At 38.3% G+C, this 14,216-nt stretch overlaps 1 protein-coding gene across 6 annotated transcripts in view; it reads right to left on the bottom strand.

Annotated features, from left to right (window-relative positions):
• The window catches only part of CAB39L (calcium binding protein 39 like), a 137,438-nt gene that overhangs the window by 24,913 nt on the left and 98,309 nt on the right, over window positions 1-14,216 (bottom strand). For all 6 annotated transcript variants that reach the window (XM_033176870.1, XM_033176875.1, XM_033176872.1 and 3 more), the window contains 2 exons: window positions 10,180-10,239; window positions 5,712-5,777 (listed from right to left, as the gene is read on the bottom strand). In XM_033176870.1, the coding sequence (XP_033032761.1) occupies window positions 5,712-5,777; window positions 10,180-10,239 (126 nt within the window). The remainder of the gene's footprint in view (window positions 1-5,711; window positions 5,778-10,179; window positions 10,240-14,216) is intronic.

The raw sequence follows: 14,216 nt of genomic DNA, 5'->3' as shown, positions 1-14,216 counted from the left end.
ACTACTTATGCAGCAATTTTCCAAGCTGTATACTTGGATCTGCTATCTTTTATCTCCCAACAGTCTCATCTATACCCATGGGTTCAACTGTAACATCTAGGAGGATGTCTCCCAAATCTACATTTCTAGTCTCAGCTTCTTTCCTAAACTCTGGACCCACATTTCTGACTGCCCACTGAGCAGTCCCACGTGAACACTGCTGGACTGTCACACTTAGCATCTCTAAAAGCAACTCCCTTTCTTCTCTTTGTTAATGGCATCAGGAGCTACCCTCCTCCGGTTGGGAAGAGAGCTGAAGTCTTCCTTAGCTCCTTTCTTTTCCTTGCTCCTCACATCAAATCTCCATCCAAGACCTACCAATTTTCTGTTTTTAAGTGTTTCTTGAACACCTTTCATTCAGCGTTCACAGCCAGTAATCTCATTCAAACCCTCACTACCTTTCAGCTGACCTACTGCCACAGCATGCAAAATGGTCTCTCCTTCAGTCTTTACCTAATCCAATCCATGCTGCACATTTTGTCAAATCTTCCAAAAATCAGTATTTGTTACCAATTCCACTTAGATTAGAAAGTGAATGAATAAACAAGCAAATTCCTAGATTCCCATAGATTTAGGAAAAAAGTAAACTCCTGAAGATGCCATTCCCAGCCTCTGTGATGTGGAATCATTTCTCTTGCTTCCTTTCCTCGGCTCCCTTCCTCCATCTTCCCCGCTCTCCTGTCTCTGTGGCTTTACTTCCCCAGCTCCAAAATCTTGAGAAACACTTTCGCCTCTTCTCTGCCTGTTCAAACCTGGCCCATCCTCTCAGAACTAGCTCAGACATCGTCTTCGAGAAAGCCTTTCCTCTTCTCTACAGTTGAATTTGCTTTGCCTTGTAGTGCAGAGTTATTTGTGACCCTGTTTAAAGAATAAGCTGCATAAGGGCGTGTTTCAAATCCCCTTACAACCTAACTGTGTGATGTGCATGGGTATTGTTGGGGAAATAAAAGTCCTACCCACATATCCAGAGCACAATACAGTAACTAATCTCTGAAAGAGACTGCAAACAGACAAAACTGTCCCTTATTACAGTCAAGCAGCTACAATCCATTACATACATATATCCTCAAGCTGAAGGGTAACCTGTCCACTAGGGGAGGACCTGACTACCATTTCTGTGCACTCTTTCATGGTTCACCCTAATGCACCTAGCAAATGAGGTGACCATTTGTTTTAGCTATTTATCTGAATAATAAAACTTCTCTTATCTCTCTGACAAGCAAATAGTTGCAGTTTGGAAAACAGCACCTAGGTTAAACTCTCCTCGTGACAGGGAGACAGTATTATCTTCCTAGATGCTTATATTTCAAAGGTATGGCTTCCAGACCCTCCAAAAAGAAAAAAACAAAAACTAAAAAACTTCTGGGTTGTAAGCCTGTCAAGAGGCTTACTTATCTTCTAAAGATCTATACAGAAAGAATCAAATACTGAATAGACACATATGTATCATATACACACATGTTAAAAGGCTTCAGCAAAAGGAAAATTTCATTTTTAAAAATTTACATATACATAATAAACATTTGTTGAAGTTATATTTATTAGTTAAGTTCAGATTAGGTCACTTCAATTTTTATTACCTGGGAATACCTACATATAAATTCTATCCAATCTATCCTCTGCTAATAGAATTTCACAATTTTTCTGAAACAATTAATTGTGCTAATTCAACACTAAATCTTTTAGCCATTAAATGTTAATCTATTTTAATATTAACAATGACAAAATGCAGCATTCCAGAATAATACAAAGCACTATAAAGCAATATTATACCAAGTAAATGGAAAACACACATATTTTACTTCTTTAAAGTTCTTATTTTGTATGTCTCATAGTACTTAGTTAAGCCATACAGCAAGTGGAAATAAGTTTTTTAGAAACTTAAGTGTTTTAATGAAATTGACCAGAGCCCAAAAAATTCCCGTTTCCACCAAGCTTCTTTTGAATGATAATCTTTCTTGCTGGTAATTAAATGCCAGGCCTCTGCAGAAGAAAAAAATTCCTAAGCTCTGCCACATGATTAAAAGGAATTTCTCTGTTAATTATTCTTTATTGACACCAGGAATTAAGCACCCTAAGGCAGTGCAGGAAAATTTAGAATATGATTAACAAAAGGCAGCAGGTAGCAAGTACTTTGGAATCAGAAAATAGCCTAGTACTTAAGACAGTTTATTACTTACAAAGTTGCTAGATAATAATCTAACCTCTCTTGTTTCCTGCAATTATGAAACATCTATGTAAAAAGTATTACAGAATCCATTTATATATAAACACGGTTGTGTCAAAATAGAATATACTGCTACCACAGATCTAATTACCAAAAGGAAAAACCAAAATTGCATCAGTGGAGCTTCCAGAACATTTTTCTAGCGCAAAAAAAAAAAAAAAAAAAGAGTAAACAATATTTAATGAGCTCGATGTTTATATATGAACTTATTTCACAGTTGTCTACCTTTTTGCTTGCTTGAAAAGAGTGATGCAAAACAATTTTGGCAACATCTCTTTCTATAATCTAACATTAAAAAAACCCAACTCTCCAGTAACCATTTTAATACTTTCTGCATTCTTAGGTAATTTATCTGCATTTTGTCAGGCATTTTTTTCAGTGTCCCATCAATGCTTGGTTTTACCATGCTATAAATCAGATATCCATGAGACGCCTAACTGTAAAGATTTAAGGCAGGAATAACAGCCAAATGGTATGTCTGCGTGAATTAATGAAAAACAGGAAAGATGCCTCGTGAGTAGGCTGAGGCATCTGTAAATAAGTAGGAAATACAAATGGCTTTCTTCCTCCTACTTTGGTTCAATCACCTTAGTTCATACAAATCTCTCAATTTTGATCCAGCATCTGACAGACCCCCACTGAAAAAAAGGAAGGATTTGAAGAATTTATGAGCAACTTCCTATATGCTGGCCCTTCAGAGCACCATCACCTCTGTTTACTACTCCAATTGCCATCTTCTTTCGAGGGCCACTACTTATTGTACCACGGACAAGCGTACCTCATTTTGGCTATCCTTCTGGAGCCCTACAAATAACGAATTCTTTATGTATGCAGCTGTATAAACAGAATACATCCTTATCTTCATCTGTGCTTAGCAAGCTTTCTGGACATGGGAGAACACAGCACTGAAGTCACTCTCTGCCCAAAGGTCAGTTCCACACACAGTTTGGTCTCATCATTACTGGCTCCAGCACAGACAGCAGCATATCTGTGGGCTTTTTTTCTAGATGGGTCTCCTGGTATGAGTTTCTACACAAAGGGGAAACTCAATAAAAAGTGCCGGATGGCTGGCTGAGAAATGGCCTCCCCAGGAACACGCAGTGAGGACGCAAATACAAAGGAAACCAGGTCATGGCTGATGCAGGATGGTGGGCAAAGTAAACTGACAAAAAATGTCACACAAAACAGATTGACTTTATTGTGTTAGTTTAAAATTATACTCCAAATTTAGAAGCAAATGCATTTTTCTATGAATGCCATCATCTTGACATGTAAAAATAACACAAGTATGTGACACTATATCCCAAACCTAGAAAAAAATAGGAAAAAATAATAATACAAGTGTGATGTTTAGCAAGCTGGACCACCATATGAGTTGCTGCGCTAAAAACAGTCAGTTTTATCAACTGCTGGAAACATTCTTTTTGTGGGATTCTGAGTGGGATCTGAAGGGCAGAGATACAACTCTAGTCCACATCTCCCTCCCCTCAGGGGCTCTCCCACCTCCCCTTGGCCACATGGCTGCTTCCAGGCACCGTTCCACTGAGGGAGAGAGGGCCACTCATAAATGGATGTGGTCTTACTCTGTTGGGTTCACTGTCATTTCCACAGCCAGTTAATAGGTACATATCCTCAAGTAGCAGATATAACTGGGTTTCACACACACACACACATACCCACACAAACACCCTTATCAAAGGCATCTTAATTTTTCATAACTTTCACCCTCTGTTTAAAGATAAATATCAGAGACTTCACTGATCATCTAGCTGCTCTGGTACACACACCCCCTATCTCCCAAGTCGCCGCTTTCTGCCTCCTTTCCCTACTTTTCTTTTTAGTACTTAAAACCATCTGAAAACTATGGATTTATTTGTTTATTTGTCTATTGTCTGCTTTCCACCAACAGAATGTGAGGGCCAGAGCTGTTCTTGGCTGTCATGATATGTCTGCAGAATGAGCACATAAATATTTGTTGACTAAATGGAATGTCTTATTACCTCCCTCACACCTCCTTCTCCAATAATTCATCAAACTATGCTATTTACGGGTAATTGAGAATTGATTTTATTTTTGTTTCCAGCTAGCTGCATCGTCTTTTAATCTCTTGCCAGATTCTGTTTCAGTGTAATCCTGGCAGTATTTTAGAAAAGCAAAATTTCGTATATGTGATCATGTAGTCTTCTGACATATCTGTTTGTTAGAGTTGATTTTTTACAAAATTTCTCTTCTAATTCTTAGGGAATGACCATGTTTCATATTTCAGAATCTCTTCTGTAAATATAATGTGAACATGTCATGTTAAGTAGTGGAAGTCTTTTAAGCAACCTACAGGAAAACTGACTGACGTGAATGCTCAGGGAATGGGACCTGGCCATGAAATATGGTATAAAAAATTCTTTAGGAAAATATGTTACAAATCTGGGAGACAAATGCTTCCCATAAAACCGAAGCCCCATAACATTTCAACTATATAAACATAATTTGATAGTAAAAAATTATTTTATACTCAAAAATACAGATATTAAGAATTTATTGGCCGGGCGCGGTGGCTCAAGCCTTTAATCCCAGCACTTGAGGAGGCCGAGACGGGCGGATCACTAGGTCAGGAGATCGAGACCATCCTGGCTAACATGGTGAAACCCTGTCTCTACTAAAAAATACAAAAAACTAGCCGGGCGAGCTGGCGGGTGCCTGTAGTCCCAGCTACTCGGGAAGCTGAGGCAGGAGAATGGCATAAACCCGGGAGGTAGAGCTTGCAGTGAGCTGAGATCCAGCCACTGCACTCCAGCCTGGGCGACAGAGCGAGACTCCGTCTCAAAAAAAAAATAATAATAATAATTTATCAATTGCCGTGCTTAAAACTTAGAGGGAAGGTTGACTTTTTGCATTTTACATGTCTTTTTTTTTTTTTTTTTTGAGATGGAGTTCCACTCTTGTTGCCCAGGCTGGAGTACAATGGCGCGATCTTGGCTCACTGCAACCTCCACCTCCCAGGTTCAAGCGATTCTCCTGCCTCAGCCTCCCAAGTAGCTGAGATTACAGGCACCTACTACCACGCCCAGCTAATTTTTGTATTTTTAGTAGAGATAAGGTTTTGCCATGTTGACCAGGCTGGTCTCAAACTCCTGACCTCAAATGATCCGCCCACCTCGGCCTCCCAAAGTGCTGGGATTACAGGTGTAAGCCAAGATGCCTGGCCTCAGCAGAAATATTCTAAATTTTACTTATCAGGCACTTACATTGTTACTTCCAAAAGCAAGACAGGACACTTACATTATTTTGCTATAAAATACAGTCATAACATAAAACATAGTAAATACTGCTCAAGTTATAAAAAAAGATATTTTAATTTTTCTGTGTTTACTCATATACTAGTAGATCCATCATTTGCTAATGAGATATCAACTTACGGGGACACTGACTTAAAGAAATTTGATATTACCTTTAAAGACTGTCTCTTAGTAACATAATTCTCAGACTGAAGCAATTTCTCATAGTCTTCAAAAATCTAATGAAAAGAAAAAACACATTAGAGTGTAAAAGCAGCAGTGGATTCTCCGTATTAGGCTGGCTTGCTTGCTTCTTCAGGAGCAAATTCCCAACTTCTGGCCATTTTACCATCCTTCTTTACATGTGAAGACACTGCGGGGAGGTCAAGAATTATAAGAGATATCGTTCCCTATTTTATTTTAGTTCTGTGAATTAGAAATTGAATAGATAAAAACTGAGTAATTTTGAGTCCTTCCAATAAATCATTTTGAACAAAACTTCTAGTAAAAGTTGCAAGAGAACTCATTTTATGCCATTTTAAAGAAATCTTTATGTAAGTAGCCTTGCTGGTGGCTATGGGTCCACAATTTGGGAAAATATTAAATATACTTAAGGCTTCACTTGGCAAGCCATAAAGAATCAGACTGTTCAATTCACTGCATAAACAGATAAAGAACGAGGCAACCTTTGTTGCATGACGGCCCAACTGTTCTCTCTGGAGCACTTCGCTCTCACTGGAAGCTGGGGACACTGGTGCATGAAGTCCTGTTTCCTAACATGGTCACCAAACATGGCCTAGCCCTTCAGTCTAACACAGAGTGCTGACATCTGGGGAGGCTCAGCATTCACTTCCACCAGGTGTGGGCACACAGCTCAGAGAGTACTGAAGTGGGAGGAACGAGCGCAGCCAGGACGGAGGGCAAGAGATCAGGAACTGAAGAGGGTGACAAACTCCCAGCCCTCAGAGAGTCAAGTGCGAGGGGAGTATGTGTGCTGCTGTGTAATGAGGGCAAGCTGTGCACACTGACAATCACCAATAGAGAATAAAGTGAAAAGTAAAAACACAAAGGTGTAGCTCACATTAAAATCACAGTAATTATACTCTTTAATATGAATGACTTATTTATTCTATCCTGAAACACAAGGAGAATTTTGTGGATCATTAAATGCATCAGACAAGCCTTGTGATAAATTTGAAGAGTAAATACAAAATGCAAATACATGTATATGGTATGACCCTACTCCCCAGTCCACTAGCTTTGTTACTTTAGAGTCATGCATCATGTGCTCCAGTTTCATGGTGTATGGCTAAAGAAATATCAGCTAAAAAAGTCTGAAAGGTTTGAAGGGGCATGAGTTCTCAGAGCTCGTATTCAGGCCAATGCAGGAGCCTCAGCAGCTGTGAAATTACTAAATTACACAAGAAGTGACATATGGATGTAAAAACAAAATTAGGTAAATAAGGAGTCAAAGAGAATGAATTTATTAGTCTCTCAAGTTGTCATGTATTATACCTGAATGCAAAGTGTTACTGCACAACACATTTACCTCATTCATTCTATAGGAAAAAATAGTAATTAGTTGATATTGTAGATTTTTCCATATTATCTTAGCCTTTTAAAAATTTCATTTCTTATAAATGTGACATCTAATGAATCTTTCCTTAACATTCCATTTAGCATATATAGTTACTAAACAACCAAACTATATATTAACAGTTCATTTCCTAAATTCAAAAACAGACAATTTTTCTTTTTGAGACCAAGTCTCGCTCTGTCTCTCAGGCTGGAGTGCTGTGACACGATCTCAGCTCACTGCAACCTCCACCTCCTGGGTTCAAGCAATTCTCTGCCTCACCCTTCCAAGTAGGTGGGATTACAGGCACCCGGCACCACATCCGGCTAATTTTTGTATTTTTATTAGAGAGGGGGTTTCACCATCTTGGCCAGGTTGGTCTTGAACTCCTGACCTCGTGATCCACCCGCCTCTTTCAGTCTTTACATTTTGGGATGCCTCTGGCAATAAAAATTATCCTCCTTGCAGTAGAATGAGGTTATCAGAGGCTGAGGAAGGTAGGAGGGAGTGGGGATGAGAGGTTGGTTAATAGGTATAAAAATACAGTTAGAAGAAATAAGTTCTAGCATTCAACAGCACAGTAGGGTGACTATAGTTAATAATCTACTGTATATTTCAAAATAGCTAGAAGAGAAGATTTGCAAAGTTCCCAACACAAAGAAACGATAAATATTTGAGGTGACGGGCATCCTGATTACCCTGATGTGATCATTACAAATTGTATGCATATATCAACATATCCGATATACCCCATAGACATGTATAATTATTTTGTATCAATTTAAAAAATCATTCTGCCATCACATTTTACACTTAAAACAAATACTCTAGTTGATTCTATGGCTATTTCCTTTAAAACCTGAGGACATAAAAATCACTTTTGATTTTATAATTATATTGCTAATTCCTAATCTTAAATTGAAGGACACAGGCAAAAATAAAATTTATTTTACTTATAATTAAAAGACAAGTAGTTAAATATTTGTGATTTGAATGTGTGAAGATATACTATTGATAGGTAGAGTAGGCCACACCTTCTCAACATTCAGGAGTATGTTGCAACTTTTGTCTGGGATATAAATGATTCAGAGACTCCTTGAGGACTATTACTAATATTTGTTTGCTACCACTGGTCCATATGCCTCTTATGTGCCCAACTATACTGCATACTGTAAGGAAGGCATAAAGTCATAGTTATCATCAAAAATGTACTTCTTTTTGTAAGTACATATAATTTAATTCAATACCAAAGATTTCAATCAATAAAGTTACTTTACCTTAATTTACTTATTATTACCATAAATATCATATACACATGAAATTGTTTTTTGCTTTTAACAGCCAAAGATAAAAAAATCCACCCATCATACCATATATATAAACATTTAGAATTTCTTGGTTTGGACATCAGTAATATAAATAGTTAAGTGCTTCTTTAAGACAGCAGATTACATTCCTGCCGTTATGTGTCAGGCACTAGACTGGGTGATGGGGATAGAGTAGTAACATTAGCTAACACATGTAAAAATGCCAAAAATCCCAGTAAAAAATAACTCTGGCTGTTGCTAGGATGAGGATCAGAGACTCCACCCTTCCCTAAGTCCTAGTTTAGATGCATGCTGTCCAACATAGGGCCATATGTGACTACTGAGCACTTGAAATGTGGCTAGTCCAAACTGAGATGTGCTCTAAGTGTAAAATACACACCAGATCTCAAAGACTCAGCATGAAAAAAGAATGTAAAATAGCTCGATCATTTTTCACTTCATCTTAGCCAAAAGACCGAGAAGCGATGATCATTTTCCATATTGATTGTACATTGGAATAACATTTTTGATATGTTGGGTTAAATAGATTATTAAAATAAATTTCACCTGTTTCTTTTTACCTTTTTGTGTGGCTAACTAGAAAATTTTAAGTTACACAGTGGCTCTCATTTCTCACTTGCATTATATTTCTACTGGACAGCACTGAGCTAGAGCATCTGAACCAACACTAGAACAAAACATGTAAAGTTTTCCTTTACATGTTTGTGCTATATTATACTTTAATCACGCTGCTTCTATTGCTTATACATTTAGTAAAAGCATAGTTGCTCTTGGATGGATCTGTCACCACCAAATGTCTGACACTGCATTAGGTATTAGGAAATTAGTAACAATGATTAAAAACCAATACTGAGTGCTTACTCTGGTCCTGTGCTAAAAACTTTAAATCTTGTCAAATTCCCTCAACAACTGTATGATGCAAGTATTATTACTATCTTCATTTTGCAGTGAGTGTAGTAACCTGCCCAGGGCCACACAGTTAGTAAGGAGGCAGGTCTTAAAGCCAAGCAAGCATGCAGACTCTAAAGTTCATACTGTGCTCTTAACCCTGTGTCCTGCAGATAAGATTCTTGCCTCTTAGAGGGTGCAAGGGCCAGCCAGAAAGATACAGACACACCATACTAATACAAGGTGAAAAATAAGAGGGAGCCAGAGAGAGAAAGAGAGAAGGGGACAGGAAGGGGAGGAGAGAGAAGAGAAGAGCGAGAGAGAGAGAGAGCAAGAGAGAGAGAGAGAAAGAGATACATGTTTTGGGAGGGGTGAGATTAGGGAAAGCTTTCTAAACAGTCATATTTCAACCAAATCTCAAAAGAATGAGTTGGATTCACTGTCAGGGAAGGGAGTTACAAGGTAAAAAATATTTTTGGTATTTTTACTACTAAGTAAGACTAATTATCAACAAAGTAAAATGATTTATTTTAGTGAGGGTGGGGTTCTCTTCCTTTTGGAGTTACTCACTGCCTCCTAAGAGCAACATCTAAGCAAGCAGGTGCTAGTCATTTCTTGGAGCTTCAGAACACAACAGGAAGAGATGTGAAAAAGGTGAAAGCCCTGACCTCCCACCATCTCAATTTTCCATAAAGTTTCCTGATCACCTGGTTTCCAGGTAGACAAATCAGGAGTATGGCTGAATATGATTGATTTCTCTTGTGGATAATACATAAGGGCAATTGCTCATAGATCTAAGAGAGAGGGAGAGAGAAAGCGGGAAAGTCTTTAAAAATGATTTCTACTTACAGTGTCATAATTTTGTTCTAAGAAGTCTGCTACCAACACTTTATGTCTGGTTAGTAAATCCTAGAAAAAGAAAAACCAAGTGAAACAAAATTGTTATAGCTATTAATATTACAAATGTCTCTTTTCTAAGGTTTAATAACATATAAAAGTTGCAGAAGAACATTTTCATTTACACCACAAAATTATTTCCATTCCTAGCTTAGCCTAAGATGTGAAATACAAGTTTGTTTCATGTTAGAAAAGAAAAACCCTAGTATTAAACCTAGTGTTTCCAATTCATATTGTTAGATGTATGATAGAAATAATTTAACTGGTGAAACAAATGGAACTTGAGATGAGTTGACAACTTTTTTTTTTTTTGAGATGGAGTCTCGCTCTGTTGCCCAGGCTGGAGTTGCAGTGTCGCTCTGTTGCCCAGGCTGGAGTGCAGTGGTGCGATCTCGGCTCACTGCAAGCTCTGTCTCCGGGTTCACGTCATTCTCCTGCCTCAGCCTCCCAAGTAGCTGGGACTACAGGCGCCCGCCACCACGCCCGGCTAATTTTTGTTTTTGTATTTTTAGCAGGGACAGGGTTTCACCATTTTAGCCAGGATGGTCTCGATCTCCTGACTTCGTGATCCGCCCACCTCGGCCTCCCAAAGTGTCTTAACAACTTTTAAAATGAAGGCGCTTCGGATACTGGAAGCATAGGACTGACATTTAGCAGTGTCAAACCAGTATTGTTCCCGCTCTTGGATTAATGGGATGTGAGGTGGTGTGCAAGTTACTAAGTAGCACAATGCATCCTTTCAAAATTGAAGATGAGTAGCCGTATCTTATGGCAAATATAAACTTGCAGAAAACTGAACGAAAGCATGAAGAAACATTTGACTGTCTTCAACTCATACCTAAATTATATCCCTAATTCACCTTAATGTTGTAGGAAAACAAGCCTCACTTAATCCCTTTTATATGCTTAGAGGCTAAATACCCTGTCTAGGTGCCATGAAAAATTTAATTAAAAACATAACAAGAATTTAAAAGTTTTCCAAAACAAATTCTTTTACTTTAATACATATTTAATTAAAATGTCCTAAAAGCATATAGAAGGTACACAACATAACCTCACAAAGAAAAGGTAGATAACAACCATAATAAAACCCACTTATTTCTACTTTAATTTTTTTAAAAAGTAAAATATTTAAAGCATTGCATACTATAATTTTCAAGTTCAAAAATAATAAGTGTGACTCTTAATTCCCTACTGCTATCACACAACTTGATCAACCACTGGCCCTATCAGTTGGAAACGTGGTTCTTTTCCCCCTCTCAGTGGAGCAGAGCACTCATTACTGTTCTGAAACTGAAGTTCTAAAATGGAAAACAATTTACAGGGGTTCCACTCCCGCCCTGTCAAAGGTCTTGATTCAAGCTAGTTCCTACATCAGGGGACCCTTCAAAGAGTAAGGTAGTTCCACAGGATCCTTTGAGGTCCCTACTCTTTTTTGTAAAGGATAATATTGGTGTCGTGTTTTCAAGCACCCTCCCCTAACATCATAGAAACCCCATGAGCAGTAATAGGAATCTTCTGAGCTGAACCAGGCTAGAGGGAGCCCCCTCTATGGGCTGCAGCAGACACTGTGGATTGCTGCACCCGTGGGAGTTCTCCACCTGCTTCAACTATCATCAGCCTTGAAAGTGAGGCCTGGGTTCCCCACACTACAGGCCCAGTGCACACAGCTCCAGTGGCAACAAAAAGAGCAGGCTGCAGATCAGTGCTGCCTAGAAAGGTTGTGTCATACATGAGTGTTACCCCAAAGAAAAAGGGATCAGGAGGGAGTTAGGTTAAAACCAACATTTTCAAATTCCAAGGGCAAAAAAAACCTTGAAACAGCTTAAAAATTCAGTATTAGGAAACCATAATAGGGTGGGATAGAATTCCTCCAGTATATATATATATATATATAAAATGGATACAGTCAATAAACAATGTGCACATTCCCTCTCTCACACCCACATTTCCACTCCAGTGTGTGATAGGATTGATACATAGATATACCTTCCAATTTTTGTACACAATAAATGTATGTACAAACCACATATACATACACACAAGTTTAAGTACACACAATACAGAGATAAATATAATTGCTGCATTATAGATCACATAACTGAGTGAAAAAATAAAATAAAAACAGCTAGGATCCTACCCAAGAAGGAAAAGACAGAAAATTGTGAAGGAAAATAAAGTTCAAACTCTAAAGAATTTAGAATTTAAAAGCCTTATATCAAATAGTGTACTCTTTCATCCTACCTCCTAACAATTCTGTTTTGAGAGGCCTACGTTTTGCATAGTATAACTATTATGCTGAAAATCTGATATCGATATTTTTAATGAATACTGCTTGGGAGAAACTCGGGGTGGAGTGAGAGAGACAATTGCAGGGACATAAAAGGCTGAGGAGCCAGTGACAGCTGTTGTTTAGAGGGCTGACTGTGCTGGGGAGTGAACCGAGCACTTTGCAAATGCAGTTTCTGATCTTCACAAGTCCATGAAAAAGGGATGATTTTCTTCATTTCAGATGTGGAAAATAAAACTCAAAGGTTAACTAAATTGCTCAAGGACATCCAGCTTATCAGGTGGCAGAGAAAGACGGAATTCAAACCACTTCTATTATGGGAATTTTTAGAGGGAGGGATGAAAGAGATTATGGTTGTAAGGAATCCTTTTTTGGGAAAGGACTTTTGGTAGAAAAATCTATGCCAAAATCATAAACTAACAATGTTACAATATTAATAACTAAACTGAGCAACAGTCCCTTTAAGAGCTTAAAACCAAAAAGATTAGAGTAGGAGATTATAAAAACCCAAAGCCAATGTCAAAATCAAGTAAATCAACCAACCAAACAAAACCCTTTGAAACCAGCTACTTAAAAAAAAAAAAAAGTGATTTATTTGTTACATTATATTAACCATAAGCATTTGGTAAAATATAGAAAATTGGTGTTTCCAATACTGGCAGCACACTAGAAAACTTTTTATGATTATTTAGATTTTAAAGGATTGACTTAAATTCAATGGAAAATTGGCTTAAATACAAATCAAAACATCATTATTTTTGATTCAATATTGTTGCTGAAAATTAAATTGGGCTGAATATATGACAGCAAAAAATTACTACCAAGTACATTTTTTTTCTATCAAATGTTTAAAAACCTTTGGGGAAATTTTCAGAAATACATATTAAGTATTTGCTTTCCCCCTCTATTGGCGTTTGTTCAATGTTTGTAAGTATATGAAGGCTTACTTGTGTTTTTTTCAAAAATGAATTTACTTGTTTCCATGACAGCGAAGAGCCATCTGATAGGAAAGGGAAAAAAAATGGGACTGTAGTGTCTATTATTAGCAAACACCTCCTTAGTAGTTTAAACACAGACATTTTGGTGGAAAGAAATGGAATCATCCTTTGTATCTAATGTCATTCTTCACGTTGGATGCAACCGAGGCCTATCTCACCACTAGCTCTAGATCCACCTTTTGGGGGGTTCATCTCTAGCTGCTGTACAATTTTTGTCTTCCTAGGTAAGACACAGCCACTCCTGGGATTTCCAACACTCCTGAGCCCGGAGTCATGCTGCCCTCACCGCCCCTTCCTCCACCCAGCAGTCACTTCCAGGAATCTGTTCCCAAGCTCTTCCTCCTTCTTTTCCTTCCTTCCTTCCCTCACTTGGCTGTTCTCCCGAAATTTCGGTTTCCTTACTCCAAGCTTCCCACTGTTTATACTCTGCCTCTCATTAATTCCCCTTCTTCCCTTCTCTTTCTTTCCCTGGCCCTTTTCTGTCTACCCAGACCTCCCCTGTGGGCTCCTCCTCTCTTCCCTGCTTTCCTCAGGGAGACTATAGGAGGCTGGCAAGCTGAATGGAGGCCTGTGGACACGGGAGCAGGCTGCAAACTCCTTCCCTTCAAACCCGGAAGCTAGAGGGCTTTTGTTTGTTGCAGGTTTGCCTGAGGCATTGGGGAAATGATGGCATTGCGGTTCCTTTCCTTTGTTGTCTCAGG

This window comes from Trachypithecus francoisi, unplaced genomic scaffold (genome assembly GCF_009764315.1).
Source record: "Trachypithecus francoisi isolate TF-2019V2 unplaced genomic scaffold, Tfra_2.0 Lachesis_group18, whole genome shotgun sequence".
NCBI lineage: Eukaryota > Metazoa > Chordata > Mammalia > Primates > Cercopithecidae > Trachypithecus > Trachypithecus francoisi.
Note: the sequence above shows the minus strand (reverse complement) of the source record. Positions and strands in the feature narration are given on the sequence as shown.